Source organism: Myzus persicae, unplaced genomic scaffold (genome assembly GCF_001856785.1).
Source record: "Myzus persicae strain clone G006 unplaced genomic scaffold, MPER_G0061.0, whole genome shotgun sequence".
Lineage (NCBI taxonomy): Eukaryota > Metazoa > Arthropoda > Insecta > Hemiptera > Aphididae > Myzus > Myzus persicae.
The window spans coordinates 195,545-217,805 of NW_019100791.1; the positions used below are offsets into that span (position 1 = coordinate 195,545).

Here is a 22,261-nt window from a genome sequence, read left to right on the forward strand (position 1 = left end):
TTTTAACTAATACAACTATTATAGTATTTAAATTCTTAAATTTTGCGTTTTTGTGATTGTTTAATCTGTGTGGTTAAATCAAGTTTTAATTATTTTTCAAAGCTTCAGAGGCCAATAATTATTTTCGGTTTTAAAATCCAATAGTGCAGTTTGTGTAATTTATGTATTATTTTATTTTTATAGCATATTGCACATTATCATTAAAAGAAAAATTTTTTTGATATTTACATTTGAAAGAGGTGGTCAAACATGAGCCTTGAGATTCAAGATGGAAATTGGAGTATTTTTTTGTTCATAAATAGTTGGCATTGGTTACTCGGGAAGATGAGGTAAAGCACGCATCAAAGTGTCGCGGCCCCGGCTTCGAATAAACAAATCATATCTTAAAAGAATTAATATAAAAAATAATTTATAAAATGTTAGTTGCTTATAGTTTAGAGAGTAATTTGATCCACGTTCGGAAATATACCATGAGCTTTAAAAAATACACTAACATTAAAATACACCAATGTGACAATGTATTTTGTAGTAATTGATCATCACAAGCGAGTTCTACGGGCCTCGTAGACCTAGCCGCCCTCGTGTGGGGTATATATATAATATTCTAATATATTGTGTACTCAGAAACTTTTAAATTGAATTTGACAAAAAGAGATATTTTTTAGAGATGCCAGAAAAGTTTAGAGAGTAAGCAGTGTAAACGACAATAAAAATATACCAAACTCTAAATCTAATTCGCAATTTCTGGGTTGCCCTTCTAGGTCGAATTATTTGACAAAGCTGGGTACACTAAAACTGAGATACACCTATACATCGTATATACTATTTGTAGGATTTGCATAAAAAAACAACTTCACATGGGCGAAGCCGGGATATTCAGGTAATGTATATACATATGTCTTAAATATATACATTTGTATTCTTGAAGTTAGTAAACTAGGACATACAATTATCACAAATGTAATTGTTCTAATCTACTGCTGCGTCATTGTTTACTCGTTGTTCATATCTTAATGTTTTCCGCAACAATTAATGGAAGAAATTTCTGCAATCCAATAATACAAAAAATGTCATACTGTTATAATATTATAACCAAAAAAGACAATCGACCATGCAATCAATGAAACTACAAGTTCAAGTACAAGCTGATCCATGAGAAAATTTCGCAAAAGCCATGCAAATATTAAAACCCGTACTGACGTTACCAACCCGCGCCGCCGTCATCAACGTTAGAACGAGTCGTTAATCATAGTTGATACAATAAAACGCCATAGACCTCGATTGAGTGGTACTTAAATTGTCTATTCAACAAGCCGTTTGACTAATTTTTAGATTCTGAGTGGAATGATGAATATTTTTAATTGTTTTTTTGTTTTTGTATCTTTAAGAACAGTTGTTAAAGTACTTTTTTTCTTCAACTTTGTGTGGTTTCTCATTGAAAATACAACCTGTAAGGTATTTTTTTATTTTTAAGGGGTTTGGGGAAAAAATACTCAAGAAAGCACTATATAAAAACTAAAAATCAAGGAAGATGGGAATATTCGTTAGACCAGCAAATGTTTAAACTACCAATCACCAGAATAGTAAATATTTTAATAGGCTTTACTTGAAAAGACCTTTTTCCATATCTAGTTTCATTCAAAACTTAAATTTTATACTCAATTTGATAAAGAAAAAATAAGAAGTAAAATTTTTTTACAATTTTTATAGTATTACTATAATTATTATTTATTATGTATTTAATTTTCCGTACATCAGATAGGTATATATAGCTCAGTTGGTATACGTATCAGCTATTATTAATGTATTTTATTGTAATTATTTTGGCTGAATAAATAAATAAATAAATAAATACATTTTTATCTATTTTTATTTAAAATCTACGCCATTCAAAATTGGTTAATTCATGAACCTACATGTTTAACTAGGTGTCATTTTTATAGCATGACAATATTATATTCAAATAGTCTATTTAAATAAATAAATAATAACGAGTAACGACCATTTTAAAATTGTTCGATATCTTACTATCTTAATATTTTAATTAATGCGTTTTGTTTAAATAAATATGTACCTACCTTCTAAGTAATACCTATAAGATGAACCTGAAATCTCAATATTTTTCAAACTTATGCTGCAAATCTATATGCATCTGAACTAGAAAACCAGTAGTTTAAAATCGTTCATGCAATCTTGTTGTTGTTTCATAAAATATTTAAATTTAGCATTTGCTCATTTGGCTTTTTGTATTATCACAGTACAATAAAAATACATAAATTTATTAATTTTGTGTTGTTTCATTAATTGTGTTGAAAATGTTTGTATTAAAATAACAATATTGTATTATTTAAAGGAAAAAAAAATCACTATTAAAATGTTGATTGGTTCAAATAAAAAAAATAAAAAACATTTAAAATGATAATTTGACACAAGTGTTATATAATGACAAATTGTATTCATAAATTTAAATGTAAAACTGTTATATAAGACGGACATTGTAGACTGCAATATAGAATAATTGAAACTATAAATAGTTTTTAAATAAGCCAATTATTATAAACTCTGCCAATACAGATGTTGAACACATATTTTATTAGCTATTTTTGTTTTCATATTTTTATTTGCTTACCTTTAAATACGATATTCATAATAACATTTAGGAACATTGTGGGCCTAGTGTTTTGACAATTATTAATAAATGTAATGTTAGTATTTTTAGTGCCACCGAACAGTTCGTGATTCTAAATATATTATTTTAAGATAATTATTTCCCTTACGATAGTATAAATCATGAAAGTCAAACGAAACTTTATTAGTGGTATTTTATTAATAATTGCCACAATTATGACTTCCGTTTGTGCTGTTAAAAAAGGTAGGTAATATAATAATTACTATGTATACATTTTTTTCTTTTGGTACATTATCATACTTACGAAAGTTTGAACTGATTTACTGATTATATATGCTGGATAATACTAACAATAATAATATTTATAATTCAAGGTCCAAGTAAATTCAGTAAAGTAAAAGCATCCATTACGAGTTTCCTTACTATGACTCCAGCCGTTTATAAGAATTTTCAATCAAGTAATTTGAACAGTAAAAATTAATAATTGAAGACGAATAAGTTTACTTAGTGTTCGGATTAGATAAGTACTTTTTTTTATATAGATACATATAATAGATAATAAGGCAAAAAGTTATCTAGATAAAGATAAAAGATAAAAAAGTTGATTTTTCATAATGCATTATTAAATACACTTTTTAAGGGTACACCTTAGCGTCTATTTGCATACGATTTTAACACAGACAATAAGTTTAAATTAATGATTATTGTAGAAATAATTATTATTAGTGATAACTAGGTACTGAAAAATAAAAATGAGTAATACATTTTTTAAATGAAATATTTATATTTATATTTAAGCTTATAATAGTAAATAAAAGATCTTTTTTCTTTGATATTAAATATTAGTCTAATAATTTTTAATATTCAAATATTATTATTCATACAGGCCATTTTATCTAGATGGGGCAATTTTTTTTATCTTATATTAATATTATTTAGATAACTAGAAACCGTCTAGTTAAGTCTCAATACTGAGATATTTTTCATAATTATTATGACTAGCATTTACACTCTAACAACACACTAATTATTTTTTTTTCTCAGGTTCATTGGCAAGAAACTTTAACAAAGGTAAAAACATATTATGGTGTATTATGTAACTATATATAATATATGTATCAGCTAAGACAGGATATTTTAATCAGTATTGCATGCAAATTTTTGAATTAGGTGTATGGGACAAGAATCTAAGCTACAGTGACATCAATTTTTTTGACTTAAAATTTGTTTAATTCAAGTTTTTGCAATGTTGATTTGAGTGTAGCGATAAATGTATTGATTATATAATGACGTGTTAGGATCTTTTATTTATTTATTGTTGTGTCTGTTATCACTTATAGTAATTAGAGAAGTGAAAATGTTTAATAAATCTTTTCTGGTACCCTAGCAAATCTATTTGGTTCTTTGCGGCGAGAGAGGAAATTATGCACACGTCAATCTTAAAGCCAACATATTAATACATATTCCTTCAATTCACTGTCTAAGTTGGGGGCCATTGTAGTTTGTGCCCCCTACTTATTTTGTATTTTTATTTTTTAGGAGTCTGTTTTTTTAAAATTATTTTTCGTTCTTTGCTCACCACTTAAATATGGGATCCTTGTCTTACATATTTATAGAATTCTGTCTCCCACTACTCCTCTACCACAGCTATAATCATTTCCTTCTATATTATGTTAATCAAATTTTTTCTTTTGTCTTACTCTGTCAATCCTTCGGTATACATTTATTTCCATATGCACTCTTACTATCTCTCGATAATATGAGATTGTTTATTTAAACTTATTCTCACTTATTGCATGAATAATTGAGCATCTAAGATATCAGGAATTTAGATTACAATTATTTGGGATTTTTTTGAATAATCATACACCAAATCAGGCGGAGAGGATTTCGATGAATACACTTTCTAAGATCATTGTAGTTAAATAAATATTGTCTACGGACTGGTGTCACACACCATAAATTGAATTTAACAATATGTACAAGATAATGAGTTAAAAAGTTGTTTAGAAGCTTGTGGTGTATTTATAATATATATATATATATATATATTGTTTATATAATATTATACATTATAGTATTATACATGTTTAAATTATATAATATATTTTTTTTCATTTAACATTTGTCTTTAGTTATTGGACTTGCACCTTTTGTTAAGGAAGGTACGTTTATATTTTTATTTACTTATAGTTGAAATTGATATTGTGGTGCAACTATTATACTATTATCTCCTAAGGTTTATAGTTTTATACATAAAATATAATTACTTAATACTAATAATGTATAAGCTGTCTAGATGAATTTAAGAAACTAGAGGATTTAATATTACACGAAGCTGATTTAATTAAAATTGGGGCATTTAGACAACTTAACAAGATGTCCAATGTAAGTTTATACCAATTTTCTTTCTTTAACTGTCATAAATATATTACAAATTAGTGATTATCAAAACATTCAAATGAAAAAATGTATACGTACCTATATATTTTCAATAATTGTAGGTTCTGCCGGAGCTCATGTCAGTATCAGTTTAAAAACGATTATTTTTTCTTTTTTTTTTTTTTGTCTGAAGAAACTTTTTATAGTAGAAAAATGCTTAGATCTTCAACTTTGAGGGTGGTTTCTAGTGGAAATAATACTTTTCGAAATAATAAAAATAAAACAAAACTGAATTCTTAAGGAAAAAACCCAGTTTTTAAAAAAATGAATAACTGTAGTAACTATCATTGAGTTCAAATTGGTATCAATCCTTAGAAAAGGAAAAACAAAAAGTATCTTTGGTTCTATTCATTCCCATTATGCACGATATCAATTTACATAAATATCAAAAAATATCAAAAATTAAAATACTTATACTTTTGTGCATACATTTAAGGTCATGTTAGATATTTCTCGGCTAATTAGGTATAGTAGTTTAGTATTTACGTATATATAGCACATTAGCACTTTTTGAACCTAATCCTCGGCTTATTTTAATATTTTAATTTAAAACACACTTACCATAAACAATCAAAAACATAGGTTAAAAATAACGTAAGAGCTATGAGTTTTGTTTATTTGTTTAGATCGCCACAACTGACGATAAGAAAAAAAAGTTTATTCTTGCAAAACTAAGAGCTACCATAGAATTGATAAAATATTATGGTGTTGTATGGAATTGCCCGATGGTAAAATTCACATTTGTTCAAGGTATGTTCACAGTTTAACGCTTTAAATAAATTGTAGGTTCACCGTTCAACTTTAGTAATTCAAAATTCAAATGTCAATTGCTGTAAAACCTTTGATTTTGTATTTGATCTAAATTCATTTATTTGGAAAGCTATAAATTCTTTAAGGTTTAACTTCTTATCGTAGTGTCTACCTATGCTAGTTACTAGTTGAGGGATTTTGTTTGTGCAGTTAGGAAACTTAATTAAAAAACTGTTTAATTAATTTTAAGTAGTGTTAATTTTTAAATGTTGGAATACCTAAATAGTATTTTAACCCCTTTTAGGATTATACTATGCACATGGCTGTCAAAAATTATTTAAAGAGAATCCGGGTCAATGTCTCGAAAAGAAAATGCAGTTGTACACAGCCTTCATCTTCAGTCATAAGATTGAAGTAAATCGTTTAACGAGATTATTTTTAAACAAAACTTCTAAAGAAGTCGAAAGACACATGGGTAAAGAAAATAAAACATTGAAATACACAGACATCAAAATAGCATGCGAAGTAAATAATAAGCTGATTTTTTTTTGGACTATAAACTTACTATTGCAGTATTGCACCAACGATACTCATTTTTACTTTTTATAATATTTATTATAACCTATAGGTGCTATAGGTTATTAAGAACCTGTTCTATGAATTTTTATGTAAGACTAGTTAGTTAATTTTTAAATTAATGTAAGAACTCGAAAAATTTAAAACTACACATATTTTGAAATTTTTGCTTTAAATTAATACTTAATACTTATAATGTTATACATAAAAAAATAATCCAATAATCTAAATTATAATAATGGTAATAAGTAATAACTAATAACTTAAAACCAAATTATACTATAATTTCTGATTTCTGTTGTGTTTCTTGATAAAATAATAATGTTAAAAAAATAAATAGATATATGTAGACTCAACAATATATTCATTATCTATGTACTAATTAAAAATACATAACTTTTTTAGGCCGAGTGATGAATATGTTGATATTCAATAATATATTTTCTTCCTAGAAGTTTTCAAAAGTGAACATTACAAAACAAAAAATTTTTTTATGCAAAACCACAACATAGATACATTAATTTTTCACTAAATGTTTATTCGACCATCTTCCATACAATATGACGCTTATAAAATAAAATAGATTCAACATTAAAACTTATATTTTATGCGTATAATAAAATTAATTACTTCAGTAGCAATAATATCATAAGATATATTTACTAGTTACTAGTTACTACTAAGTAATATATAGGCTGATAAACAGACCATTTCACACAAAATGTTTTCATATACAATAATAATTCGTATTTAATACATTCATTACAGTGACCCACGCGACACTTAATGTACAGCACTGCATCGGAGCGGTACCCATCCTTCTTTTAAACTGAGTTGAGTCGATAATATATTCACCATATTAACTTTAAACTTGACGAGTTAAATTAATTATTTGATAATATTAAATAAAAACTTATAATTTATTGATCTTGTGTTTTCAACTAAGTTAATTTAATTATTGTTATTAAGTCAACCTTTGTTTTTTTATAAACTAAAAGTTATTATTATAAATATTAAGTTATTATACTAGACTATTCTCTAATATAATATATTATTATTATTATTATACGATAAAAAATATAAAAAATATATTTTATAAAAACAAATTACTCCCTATTAAATGTTATTTCCATTACCAATATTACATAATATGTTTTAAGTTTTCTATTAACATAATTGCTATATTTTTTTAGGTAAAATTAGCACAAGAAAATAAAAATATACTTTTAAAAACAGCAATGAAAATGTTTATGGGAAGTTCTAAGAATTATGATTGTGCTACCGAGTTATTACCATTTGAAAATGACTTAACGGAGATTGGTTCATATTCTGGAGAATTTCATTATTTAGTAGCCAGAGCATATGGCCACCAAAAAAATTATAAATTGGCTGTAGACCATCTTCGTAAAGCACGCCAAACACCAGTTTTTGACTCAAAGGTAATACAAATTTAAAAACAAAAACTTAATAGTTTAAATTAAAAAATATGTATCGATCTTTTATAAAAATGTTGAATTATAAAAACGATCCTCAATGAATAGCTTATAGATTCTGAGGGGGTGGAGAGTTAGAACTTAGAACACATTGTATAGTAGAAAAATACTATTCAGATCTTAAACTTCGAGAATGGTTTCTAGCGGAAAATTTGATCTAGGGGGTAGCTTAAAAAGGTTAAAAGTGAAAATGATGAGTACTTTTCAAAATAATCGGGATAAACAAAAAAAAATTAAGTAAAATTAGGGACAAATTGGAACGCAAAACCAGTTTTCAACTAATTCGATTTTGTATTTTTGTTGTACTTAAAAATTAATAACTGTAGAGGCTTGAATTTTTCACCAAAATATAATAATCAAATATATTAGCATTTTCTACCATTACATAATTTTTAAAATACTTATATTAGTCTTAGGTTTCTTACGACGAACCTATTCTTTACATCAACAACTTATTTTCTGTTAATAACAGCTGGTAATATTATTTGATATTATATAATTACTTTATAATATAATATATGAGATCAATTTGTTCAGAATATCGTACAACTGTAAAAGTAATAGCTAGAAGAATAAAGTATAACAAAATATTTCTGGAAATAATGTGATTAATAGACCGAACAGAACTCATTGTGGGTACAATGATTTATCATTGAATTAAAATTTAACACATCCATTATAGTGATCTACTTGTTTATGAGGTAAGTACACTCAACATTTTCTACGCATCAAAGCGAAATTTCTAGTTTCTACATTTTTTTAATAAGCATTTAAGTTTTGATAAGTGGAATCCAAATTTCGTATTCCTTTTCACTGTACTTATATTTAAATTTTAAATGCTTAAAAATGGAAAACTTTTCATTCCGTATTAAAAATTTTTAAAAATGTATAAATCAACATTCTTACATAAGTATTCGACGTACAAAATGTTATGAAAAATATAATAATGTGTTGCCTTTTAAAAATAAAAATTCGATAGTGATTTCATTAACAAGTGGTATAAAAGCGATATAAGTTCAAAAAAATAATGGAGCTTAAATTTTCCAAAAATAAGGTTTTTTTTTTTTAAATTAATTACCCTGTAGCAGTGTTGCCTGAATTATATTAATTATTCATGTTTTGTATTTAACCATTGTTTTCTTTATCGTCTTGTTGTACTTAAAATACCATAGTATCTACTAATGTAAAATTATGTTTTTTTATCAACAGACTCGTGAAACCAATAAAAAAGTACAAGCATATTATGAAAAAATGTACACACGTTTGAATGCAAATGTCAAATAGCAATAAATAGACAATATTTAAAAATTATAGATACAATTCTAATACTTATTTTAGTTTTACTTGCATTAAAAAACAAACAGATTTAAAATACAATTATTTATTACATTTATGACTTTGAAATAAAATCCTTTATTTAAAAATATTTAATTTATTTACTACATTTTTATTTCTAAAAATTACCTATTAAAGAATTTTACTAAGTGAAGAATGTCTATTATTTATATTTAGTGGCTGTTGTATACTTGTGTGTAATTGCTATGCTACATTTTCTTCTGATTTAGAAAAATGGGATTTTGTTATGTTGTAGTAATTAAAACAATGGTGTACATACTGAAAATTTATACCAACAATTTATAGGTACGATATAATTATTAGAAATTTTTTTCCCACTCAATAACATTTTCTCAGTAAATAATTTTATGAATAAATTATATGGTACCTATCCTTAGAAATAGAGGCAGACACGTTGTCTCTGTTAACGATCGGTTTATTATTGAATTTAAATATAACGCACATCCATTAAAGTGACCTACTTAATTATGAGGTACGTACTCGAAACTAGAAAACTTCTATACAGCTCGATACTTAAAACTTTTTTGCAGTATTATTATTACTATTAATTCTTCTTTTACCATATTATATTGAGCGTATATTGATGTTGTTCGGGTCTGATATTGTGAATCTTGTATATAAAACATAGTAAGCGGAACCATCATTTTTTAAATATAACTGTAGTAATGTAGTTAGTAAAAATATGGAATATTGATACCATCGATAGTCACTGCCATTAATTTTACCTAAAGTACTTATTGATTTATTGTTATAAATAATGTACCTAAATGACTTCTCCGAAAATCAAAGTTACAGACCTTAAAGAGTGTGTATTTTTATGTTACTGTTTGCCGATAATATTAAATCGTTTCTCCTAATTTACTTCATGCAGGAATATTAGTATTAGTATTCTTCTCCGAGAATATTAAAAGAACTTCATCTGATTTCAAATTGTACAATTCAATTAAGGCTCTTCTCGGTTCATTTGTACGTCCTCACTTGAAATATGTTGTTGTTTATGGAGTTCTTGTATAATTAGTGACCAATAAAAAAACGAGCGTGTACCGCAGAAATTTTTCAAATATGCAGCACATGACTTTCAGAATGGTTATCCACCACATGGCTATTCACCGGTGCTTTAAAATCACAACCTATCAAGCTTAGCAGATATGAGAGATCAAGTACATTTGCTTTAGTGTAAATTAATTGACGGAAGTCTTGGTACTTTTTACTTGCTGTAGCAATGACTGTCAATTTTTACGTTCCTCTGTTTAATTCCCGCCTACCGCCTAGTATATCTTTTCCATACCCATTTTTGTTCCATCAATTATGTGTTAAATTGTCATCTCTCTCGAATGTTGAAATTGGCCAATGAGGAACCATTATTTTTTTATTTTAGATTATTTACTTGTATTCTTTTTCAATTATTTAAAGTGTAACTACTATTATTATTTTAAGATTTTTTCAATGTTCGTGCATCTTTATAAATATTTTTGGATCATTATGTATTTAACTTCTCCTAGTTGTATTTATATTTAAATTGGGCAAGCCCCTTATGCTACATATATGTAATAAACAAATAAATAAATAAATAATCTTCGTCCAAGGTGTACCTAAATTGCCGATTCAACACGCCGTGTGACTAATTATTAGATTCCGAGGGAAGCGATGATTGGTTTTCCGGTTTTTCAATTATGATATAGAAAAACAATAAATTTAATCTTTTTTAAAATTTTATTTTTGACAATTATTATTCTTAAAGTTTTTTAAAAAAAAAAATCACCATTTCAGAATTGCTCGATATTATACACTCATAATTCATGAAAGTGCATATTATTCAGAAAATACCGAATTAAATAGAAATTAGATATTGTTGTATATTTTATTTAAGTTAATATGTATTGTATATTAGTAGAGTAATAGCATTTATTTTTAATTTTTGCAATAGTTAGACGAAAAGGTGAAACCATAGTCCATACTTAGCTTTAGATAACCAAACTTTTATTTCAGTTATTTATTGACTTTTTATATTATAACGGTACAATAAGAATATTGTACTAATTGATTTTGTGTTGTTTCTTTATAATTATAATGAAAATATTGAAAATGTATTAAAATTACAATATATTATTTACAGGGAAAAAATCATTATTACAATATTAATAGGTTGTAATAATAATTTTAAAAAAAATGACAATTTGACACGTGTTATGTTCTGAGTAATTGTATTCATACATTTTAATGTAAAACTGTCAATTTTCTACGACGAATATTATAGACTGCTGAGTTTTAATTATATGCGTTTGTTTAACAAAGAAAACAGTTAATTTTGCTATACATAAAGAATAATTGAAAACAGCTAAAGTTTTTAAATAGGCCGTTTAAATCAGCAGTTTAAATTATTATAAACTGTGCGCGCATACAGATGTTACACACCTATTTTTTATTTTTTTATTTTTTTATTTACGTATTTTCTTTTCATATTTTTTTAGTTGTTTACCTTTAAACACGATATTCATAATACAATTTAGTAACATAAAGTGGCTTAGTGTGTAGTACTTTGACGATTAATAAATATAATTTTTGTATTTTCAGTACAAACAAACTACTCGTGATTCCAAATATATTATTTTTAAATCAATTTTACCCATATAATAGTATAAATCATGAAAGTCAAAAGAAACTTTATTTGTGGTATTTTACTAATAATTGCCACAATTATGACTTCTGTTTGTGCTGTAAGAGGTAGGTAATATAATAATTACGATGTATACATTTTTTTATCATTCAAAATAACAGTAAAAATAAAATTGAACACGTAAAAATGTATGATTCATTTATCCCATTAAGCATGGCTTGTATTGGGGTAAATTAATTACAAAAAAAAAAAAAACAAATATTAAAATCAAAATTTATAATTATAGTAATTCCTACACAAAGTGGATTTTTGAACTATAACTACCTATACTTAATAATTTTCTATTATGTTATTAAATACTTGTGTCGACTTGTGAGTTGAATTAATTATATTACTTTTTCGATTCATACCCACTAGGCGATTTTCATTTCGCCGACAACTCAGTTTGCCTGCATAAAAACCTGTTGTGAAATATTTTTAATATTATTTTATTAATATAGTTTCAATTTTTCCGATTCACTGATAGGTGACAATAATTTTATGGAAAACGGGTATAACAGCAATAATATTATGGTATGTTGTCGATATAAGTTCAAAGGTACTATTTTTATAATGGTACTATAGGTACTAATTGAGATAACCTGTACCTATATAAAAAAAACTTAAAATAAACCAAAATTAATTTAAATACACAAAATGAACATAATATTTGTAAAAATGAGCTTAAAAATGCAATAACATGCATGTAACATAAGAAATGTAAATAATGCAAAATAATAATTACATATTCTAAATTGTTATATCATGAAACAAATTTAGTTTTTGGTTAGAACTGTTCAGCACTTAAATTAAAAAAGTGCAAAAGTCAACAAAATCCTAGCTCTAGTAATAACCCATATAAGGCCATTTTAGTAAATAAATTTATATAGGATTTAAGACCACGATGAACCATAATATTGTCTAGGAAATCATTATCAACTTTCCTGCTTATGTCAATATTTATTTCGCCCACTATGACAGTATAATCACTATCTAAAGTACCTATCCCGTAATCTAAGGTCATAAACTCATTAATACATAATATTATTGTTTGTCAACCTGTAAGTTGTGTGAATAACTGTAGTTGTACTACCAATAAATAAGTAATAGTAAATAGTAATATGAGTACAATACTGACAATACTCATAGCAATTAACCATGACATCATTTTCGGGAAAACACTATCATTTTTGGTTTAGTTTTTTTCGATGAAAAATAAGTTACTTAACGATGCGCGATATGTTTATCTTGTATTATAATATTATCCTTATTAATATTACAAAATAAACGAACAGGATTCAGCTACTTTTTAAATGTATTCGTATTATGCCTATATATTTTATATGTTATGTACATTTGAAAGGATAAATGTATGGTGCTATGGTATTTAATTAATGTTGGAAAATAATTCAATAATTCTAACCGACATAATATATTGCAAAAATGTGAATATAATTTCATAACAACAATTTATCGAACAACGATTGTTTATTCATACAACTTATTGAATGCAGTTATTTTAATTTTTACTTCCTTCTGGTAAAAATGTTTATCAAGTTTGAAAGAAATGATAATAGGATACAACTTTCGATGAGAAATGGTATTATTATACGGCTATGGTTGATAATGAATACATAACTGCTATCATTGTAACAATTTTACTACATTGATTCTAAATCCTTTCATGCGTAGCTAATACCAAAAACTTACGTGAAGTATAATTTTATAATGCTGCAAACTAAAATTGATTTTTATTTAATTCAAGCCTGAGAAAAATGAATACATTTAAGTTCGTAAATTTGTATTACTATTTATTTTATTGTAGATATTCATACTGCCATGAAAATTCATTTTTTTAATACATTAAAATGTAACATATTTAATACAGTTCAAACCAAGTTCAAACCAATTATGTACTTGATAATACTAACAATAAATAATATGTATGATTCAAGGTAAAAACAGATTAAGTAACGCAAAAACTTACCTCATGAGTATCTTTACTATGAGTCCAAACACTGTCAAGAATTGGAAATCAAGTAATTTGAATATTGAAATTTATTAATTGAAGGGAAAATTTAGTTTTTTATTATTAATAATGATGTGACATACTATTATGTATTGGTTTTCACTTAAAATGAAAACATATAGTTTCAATAAAAAATACATTAAATTCTAATTAACTGGTATCAATCATGTCTGGCCAGTTCATAATTTTAAATGGTAAAGTATTAGTATTAACTATTAGCATTATTTATATAAATAGTATTCCAAACTATAATTTATAGTATATTCAGTGTTGGGATTGGATAAGTAATTGTTTCTAGATAAAGATACATCCATTTCTATCAAAAAAAAAAAAAAATGATATTTTGCAATAATACATTATGAAACCTGACTTTTTGAGAGTACGTCTTATTTAAACTATTAAATATGATATAAATTATAAACAATACATTTAAACGAATGATTGATATTAATGGATAATACATTTTTTAAACTAAATATTTATATTTATAATTAATACTTATAATTTTATAATGATGAATAAAATAATTTGATTTGTCTTTAAGTTGATGTTAAATATTACTATTATAATAAATGTATGTACAATATGAATTATTTATAATATAAGAAATTATTGTTTATACAAATATTTTTTTTTTTGTACGGACGTATTTGTCTGAATATATAGGTTTCAGGTGAATTAATTAAATCTTAGATTATTATTTAGATACCTAGTAAATAATTATCTAGATAAGATAAAAGATAACTAAATATTTATCGACATAATTATCAACAGTCAACACTGAATATATTATCATAAATACGCCACTGCCACAAGTCTTCTAGGCTTGACTCATAGTATATGTTAACAATTTGTTTAAATTCTATAATAATTAACAATCGTCCTTTTAAAATAATACACAATACATATACTATCGACCAGCTCTTCACTTTATAAAGCCAACATGATCGGATAAAAATTTCTAGTCGTAGGTATAGTTATCATTTATGTGTTTTAAAAAGGTATAAAATTCAAAATTATATGAATTATATTTTCTAATCAAGCATAATGTATAGTAATCTAATAAGCAAAAGAAATTAGATAATTTATTTTTTATTAGAAATGTACTTTAGCTTCGTTCGTTAATTGTTTTAGTTTTGAGCATGTAGGTATACATAATATTTTTTATAATTTATGGCATTTACACGTAAACAATACATTAATTATTTTTCTTTTTTAGGTTCATTTGCAAGAAACTTCAACAAAGGTAAAAACATATTACAGTCTATTATATAGGTATTTATTATATATTATGCACTTAACATGTATCAACAATAACAGAGCATTTTAAATTACATTAATCACTATCTTATGCAATATCTTATCTAGGTTATGAAAAAAAATCTCAGCAACAGTGTTAGGTACAATACTATCATACGAAATAATATTACCATATTATTTTTTTTAAACTACTTGTAGCTTGAAATGGGGAATATAACCAAAAAATCACAAACGACTGTGCCCTTTAGCCGCAAAAATGGGACGTCGTTATTTCCTCACATGTTTAAAAATTTAAAAAAAACAACGGTAGATAGCGCTGTTATGATCATTCCGACGCATTTATTGTCTGACTTTATATGGGGGGGGGGGAGGCAGGGTGACTCCCCTATTATTTCATTTGTTTTAAACAAGATATTATTGTTTAGGTTGATCGTTCTTCTAATTAGGCTAGTATTCGTAGGGTACTTACGTTAAGCCCATTGTTAGTAAAATAAATGTATAGTGCCACTATACCCTACAGACTATAGTTTAGTTTCATGTACCACAAACTGAATTAAAAGATATACGTATTACGTACTAATAGCTAAACAGTGTTCCCCGTTTTCAAGAGCACGTGGCAAATTTATAATAAATATTTTATACACTATAAGTACATTACACAATATTATACAGTATTAGAGTATGATAGACGTCTTAAATATGTTGAAATTATAAAATGTATTTACTTTTTCATTAAACATATTTTGTTTTCAGCCATTGGATTTGCACCTATTGTTAAAGAAGGTACGTCATTTGATTTACTTATAATTAAAATGTATGTGTTCAGAGCAACTTTTATATTATTATTTCATAAAATCTATACTTAAAATAAGATTACTTAATACTAATAATTTATAAGCTGTGTAGATAAAATTGAAGGTCTATTGACATTAATAGCAAAGGAGCCTGATTTAATTAAAATTGGAGCATTTAGAAAACTTAACAAGCTGGACAGTGTACGTTTGTATTAATTTTCTTTCTTTGACTGTAATAAATATATTAAAGATTTGAGATTTGTGTTTAGTTGTTAGCCACTAATCACTGATTACCAAATCATTTAAATTTAATAAATGTATATAGGCACAATAGATATATATTTTCAATATTTTTGTGTTCTGAACGGAGCTCATGTCAGTATTGTTTAAACAACGATGTGTTTTTTCTTTTTGTGTATCTATGAAGAAACTTTTTATAGTGGAAAATAAACATAGATCTTCAAACTTTAAGGGTGGTTCCTGGTTGAAAAAATGTAATATATAATTTGGTAATATAATTTAAGGGTGAATATCGAATGTCAAAAAGTTTAAATTTCAAAAGCTCATAAAAATTAAAAATTAAAAAAAACACATAATTGTAAAATCTATGCATTCATCGCTCCAAATTTAAAATAACGTGAAAGCTATTAATTTTGTTTATTTGTTTAGAGTGCTACAACTGTGGATAGTAAAAAAATATTAATTCTTGCAAAAATTCAAGGCACCATAGAATTGATAAAATATTATGGTGTTGCCTACAATTGTCCGAAGGTAAAATTCACATTTGCCCAAGGTCAGTTCATAAACTTTAATTTTTGTAATTAAAATGCCAATTGCTGTAAAACTCTATTTTTTATGTATTGAGCTATAGATTTGAGGCCTAACTGTTTATGATAGTGCCTATGCGAGTAGTTGAGAGATTTTGTTTGTGCAGTTAGGAAACTTTAAAACTTAAAAACTTATAAACTTAAAAATTTAAAAACTTTGTTTAATTAATTTTTAAATGTTGGAATAAATAAATAGTATTTTAACTTCTTTTAGGATTATACTATGTATACGTCTGTAAAAAATTACATGGAGAAAATTCGGGCGATTGTCTCAGAAAGAAAGTTCAGTTGATTGCCGCATTTATGTTCAGCCATAAGGTAGAAGTCAATCGTTTTGTGAGATTTTTTTTAAACAGAACAAAAAAACAAGCCGAAAATCTCATTCCAGGCGATCGAACGATAAAATTTATCGATACGAAAATAGCGTGCGAAGTAAATAATAACTATTATAAGTATTTCGCTAATTATTTCAAATGATGAATGATTGTACTTTTTGGACTATAAACTATTGTCTATTGTACACACGATACCAATTATTTACCATAACCATTGTAACCCGTGTATGAATTATCGTTTTAACATGAAAATGTAAGATTAAAATACAACACTTAAGTTATAACTAGTTAAAAATTATAAAATGATTCAATTTTATAGCTAAGTATTAAAAATTTAAAACATAGTTTTTCACTAGTAAATCATGATGTAGTCATAATATCTAAAAAAAAATCCGTCTTCGTTCAGTTTTTCGTATACTGACAGTGATTAAATATAAATATAATCGATCTTAACTGTAACACATACATTGCAGTGACCCAAACGACACCTGTTGTACAGCAGAGAGTAGTATCCACTTGCCCACCTTTTTTTAAACTGAGTTATGTTAATATATTTGCCAAAAAAACTTTGAACTTAACGAGTTTTTTTTATTAGCTTTTTGAATTTCAATAAAAATTTGACAATATTATTGTAGTATAAAAAAATTTTTGTAGTACAAACTCAACGAGTCAAATGTATTATTTGTTAACTATATTTACTATTAACTTCTTACTCAACGATTTTGTGTTCTCACCTTAAATTGGGCTATAATTATTATCATTGTTAGCCTACCTTTGTCATTCTTTAATAATAATAATAAAAGTTTAATGTATTAAATAAACACAATAAAAATTTATATTTATAAAAACGAATTACCCTCCATTCAATGATTTTTCTTTTATATTACATATTATCTTTTAAAATTTCTATTGACATGTTTGTTATTTTTTTCAGATAAAATTTGCGCAAGACAATAAGAATGGTTTATTAAGAGCAGCAATGCAATTGTATATGGGTACTTCCAGAAAAGATAAGAATTTTAATTGTGTTACCGAATTAAAGCAATTTGAAGGTGAACTAGCGAACATTGATTCATTTGCTGCAGAATTTCATTATTTAGTAGCCAAAGCATATGGCAGCCAAAATAATTTTGCATCAGCTATGGAACATCTCATTAAAGTACGCGAGGAAGATGTTGTAGACTCAAAGGTAATACAAATTTAAAAACAAAAACTAAATAGTTTAAAGTAGAAAATCTATATCAAGTTTTTATAAAAATGTTAAATTATAAATATTAAAATATCTATGTTCAACGAATAGTTTATAGATTCTGAGAGGAGTGGAACGTAGGTACACATTCTAAAGGAGAAAGCATACATTTCAGATCTTTACTGTCCTCGATGTTTCTTGTAGAAAATTAGATTTAGGTGGTAATTAAAAAAGGTCAAAAGTCAAAATGTACTTTTCAAAACACTCTGGAAAAAACAAAAGAAAAAAATTTAATTATGTACAAGTTAGAATTGAAAAACCAGTTTTCAACCAATTCGATTATGTTTTTTACTGCACCTACTTAAAAATTAATAACCCCAAAGACTTGAATATAAACACCAAATAGTATTCAAATATATTAGCACTTTCTAGCTGTATATAATTTTTAAGATATTTAGATAAATGTTGAGCTTTTTTAAGAAGAACCTATTCTCATGCGTCATCGACCTGAGCGCACGGCAGTGCGCCAGGCCAAGTTACAGCAATGCCAGTGTATCTTTACACGAACCGATTCGCCTTTTTTTTCTAACCCATATATCTCTGTTTCTTCTTTATAAACTTTTGAAATTTAAAACACAGATTAACCTCTAGTAGCTTAGGATGCTGTAAGAAAATGAGCCCTTAATATTGTGCCATTTCAAAATAGCAGGATTTCAAAATGTGCAATATTGTTACTGACTGACTGACTGACTAACTCACTCACTCACTCACTCATTGATCAACAAAATTATAAGACACTTCCCGTATAGGTAGAAACGTGAAATTTGGCACAAAGGTAGATTTTACAGTGTAACTAAAGGGAAAAATCTAAAAATTGAATTTTTTTCAAAATGAATGCCTCTCCAGAGTGTTTATTTCTAAACGTATGAAATGGCGCGCTTAGCACGCATAAACGTTTACTTTCAAACAGCGTTACAATATGGTAATAAGAAATTATTTGTAGTTGAATTATATATATATATTTATAAAACATAATCATGTTTTCGTACATTTATTTTATTCAAATATTCAGCTATTAACTGCAGCTTTTAAATAAAAGGGCCGTACTTGGGTATCTTTGCCTGGTATTGACAACGATCAAGAGTCCAATTTCTCAGCTCCTCAACAGAAACCCAAACGGTCTTACAAGAGAAAATCTAAGACGTATAAAAAAATAAATTTAAAAAAATTAAAAAATTAATAAAAATTAATTTAAAAAAATAAAAAATAAATAAATAATATCAACACGTCGTCCACGACGCTGAATCCCGCAAAAATAAATGATATCCCCCAACAAAAACATAACAGTGAAAAAAGGCCACGTTCCAAACTCCCCCCCCCAAAAAAGTCGGCCTATCAAAGTAGTGAAATCTACATTGTGGCCAAGTCTGCTATTTTTTAATTCATAACCTCAATGCACTCCTACATTAAAGAGCAACACTTCTATTTTATTTGTATTGTTTAACACTTGGTCAGTTTCTGAATGAGGAATAAAACATCATTATCGAATGTGCTCACTTATGACTTACGAGGGTGATGGGGAGAAGAAGATACAAAAAAAATTAAAAGGTTTAGATTTCTTCTCAAAAAAGACAGCGAATCATAGTAAGTAGTGGTATCTACATTGCGGCCAAGTCTAGTTTATTCCTCATTCAGAAACTGACCAAGTGTTAAACAATACAAATAAAAGAGAAGTGTTGCTCTTTAATGTAGGAGTGCATTGAGGTTATGAATTAAAAAATAGCAGACTTGGGCCGCAATGTAGATTTCACTACTTTGAAAGGCCGACTTTTTTGGTAGGGAGTTTGGAACTTGGCCTTTTTTCACTGTTACGTTTTTGTTGGGGGATACATTTTACGTTAATAACAGCCGGTAATATTATATGAAATTATTTTGATTATAATTACCATATATGGTATATGCGATTAATTTGTTCAGCATATCGTACAACTGTACAAGTAATAGAAAAATATACCATCAAAAAATATCCTTAGAAAGTTAGAAATAATGGCTGACGTTCGTTTCTCAATAGAATCGATTGTACAATGATTTATCATTGAATTAAAATGTAAGACGTTTATTGCAGTGATCAGTGACTAACTCTCTTACGGGTGGGTAATAGCAAATTGACTTCTCCGGCTATTTTTTTTTTAATAAGCATTCAAGTTTTGATGAGTAAAAGTCAAATTTCATAGGCCAATTTCCATATGCATCTCTTCATTTAGTATTATAAATCAACACTCTTACATAAGTATTCTACATCCAACATTTTATGAAAATAAAAATATATATTGCTGTTTAGATATAAAAAGTGATACCATTAACAAACGGTATATAAAAGTGGTATACAATTTCAAAATTTCAAAGTTGTATAATTGATTTAAAATTTTCTTAAGTAATGTTTAATTTTTCAAGAGTTACCCTTTAAATATTGTATTTTTACATGTTTTATATTTAACTATTATTTTCTATATCGTTTTGTTGTACACAAAATATTATAGTACTAACAAAAGTTTATGTTTTTTTGTCGTCAGACTCGTGAAATCAATAGAAAAGCACAGCTGTATTATGAAAAAATGTACACACGTTTTAATGGAAGTACCAAATAGCAATAAATAGACAGTTGTTAAAAATTATAGATTAATTCTAATACTTATTTCAGTTTTGTTTGCATTAAAAATACACAGGTTTAAAATATATTTATTTATTACATTTTATGTTTTTTAAATGAAGTCCTTATTTAGAAAAAATCAAATGTATTTACCTTATTTTTATTTCTAAAAATTACCAACTAGATACTACTATATTATCTGAAAAATATTAAAAATTATTATTGAATTGTCTGTAATATTCATATTTTTCGATAGTCACAACCATTCGTTTACCTTAAGTACTTATTAATTAAATTTTATAAATAATGTACACGACTATTATAATATAAAATGATACATGTTATAGTTTGGAAATGTTTGCAATACAATTATTGTCTTTAAAATAAAAGTTCTTTATTTAAAAACATTAAATTTATTACCTCATTTCGTTTCTAAAAATCACCTATTATAAAATACTGTATGATAAATATATATTATTTATATTTACTGGACATTGTGTGTGATTACTGATTAGGCATTATGCTTAATTTTCTTCTGATATATAATAAATGTTGAACATTTTATTTAAAATAATGGCTGAATAAAAAAACGATGTACCTGTAATGAATGTTAATTGTTATTTTATAATTATGTAACTTATTCTTAAGCCTTGATCAGAGAAATTAACTTGTAAGTTTTGTAGTGATTTTTATTTTTGTGTCTATCATCGCCTTCTAGAGTAGTAAAAATGCTTTAATACTAAGCTTTAGTGTGGTTGTTTCTAGTAAGTAAATTCGTTATAAATGGCAAATCGAAGTGTCAAAAGTAGAAAATTCCCAGGACCTATCATAGTTCATGACCAAAATGATCGGAAAATTGGAAAATGAGAATATTAACGCAGCAACAGTTCTCTACAAAATCGATTTTCTTATGTCGTTTGAAGAAGTTATACCCGCATGTGTTGTCTCCGTCTTACTTACACACAACACGGCAAACACTGTTAGGTTACAAATGTTGGAACAACTTTACTTTCTCTGTATTCATAGTAGAATTACCAAAATGCCACAACGCACAGGGAAGAACTTTATCAGTGACGTAGCTTTTCAGTCTTTTTAATAGCATTAATCAATAATTCTTAATAATTAAATGTAAAAAACAAAAAAAAACCTTATGTTCTCAAACGGATAACCTAGGAGTAAAGTTCAAATGTAAAAAGGCGAATGTATTAAATCATTGTAAGCATAGCCATCATTTTTGTAAGTATAACTGTAACAATGTGGAATATTGTTCTCCCC

General features: G+C 26.1%; 2 protein-coding genes across 2 annotated transcripts; both read left to right on the plus strand.

Annotated features, from left to right (window-relative positions):
- Window positions 1–3,053: 3,053 nt before the first annotated feature.
- On the plus strand, window positions 3,054–9,174 carry LOC111043016. Its single transcript, XM_022327792.1, has 8 exons — window positions 3,054–3,087; window positions 3,674–3,700; window positions 4,765–4,794; window positions 4,929–5,017; window positions 5,698–5,821; window positions 6,126–6,346; window positions 7,591–7,836; window positions 9,100–9,174. Exons 1-8 carry the CDS (start codon window positions 3,054–3,056, stop codon window positions 9,172–9,174), a joined length of 846 nt encoding a protein of 281 aa, XP_022183484.1.
- A 2,513-nt stretch (window positions 9,175–11,687) lies between these two features.
- On the plus strand, window positions 11,688–21,391 carry LOC111043020. Its single transcript, XM_022327798.1, has 9 exons — window positions 11,688–11,970; window positions 13,858–13,941; window positions 15,151–15,177; window positions 15,945–15,974; window positions 16,098–16,186; window positions 16,655–16,778; window positions 17,027–17,244; window positions 18,082–18,336; window positions 20,910–21,391. The coding sequence occupies exons 1-9, from the start codon at window positions 11,892–11,894 to the stop codon at window positions 20,982–20,984; spliced, it is 981 nt and encodes a 326-aa protein (XP_022183490.1). The 5' UTR covers window positions 11,688–11,891; the 3' UTR covers window positions 20,985–21,391.
- Window positions 21,392–22,261: the final 870 nt, after the last annotated feature.

What these genes read in the sequence shown, in the direction of transcription:
- LOC111043016 (XM_022327792.1), top strand. Translation starts at nt 3,054, where the DNA reads ATGACTCCAGCCGTTTATAAGAATTTTCAATCAA. An exon ending in TGCACCTTTTGTTAAGGAAG is followed by an intron (nt 4,795 to 4,928) that starts GTACGTTTATAT and finishes TAAGCTGTCTAG; the next exon opens with ATGAATTTAAGAAACTAGAG. An exon ending in ACATCAAAATAGCATGCGAA is followed by an intron (nt 6,347 to 7,590) that starts GTAAATAATAAG and finishes ATATTTTTTTAG; the next exon opens with GTAAAATTAGCACAAGAAAA.
- LOC111043020 (XM_022327798.1), top strand. Translation starts at nt 11,892, where the DNA reads ATGAAAGTCAAAAGAAACTTTATTTGTGGTATTTTACTAATAATTGCC. An exon ending in TGTCAAGAATTGGAAATCAA is followed by an intron (nt 13,942 to 15,150) that starts GTAATTTGAATA and finishes TTTCTTTTTTAG; the next exon opens with GTTCATTTGCAAGAAACTTC. An exon ending in AAAATTCACATTTGCCCAAG is followed by an intron (nt 16,779 to 17,026) that starts GTCAGTTCATAA and finishes AACTTCTTTTAG; the next exon opens with GATTATACTATGTATACGTC.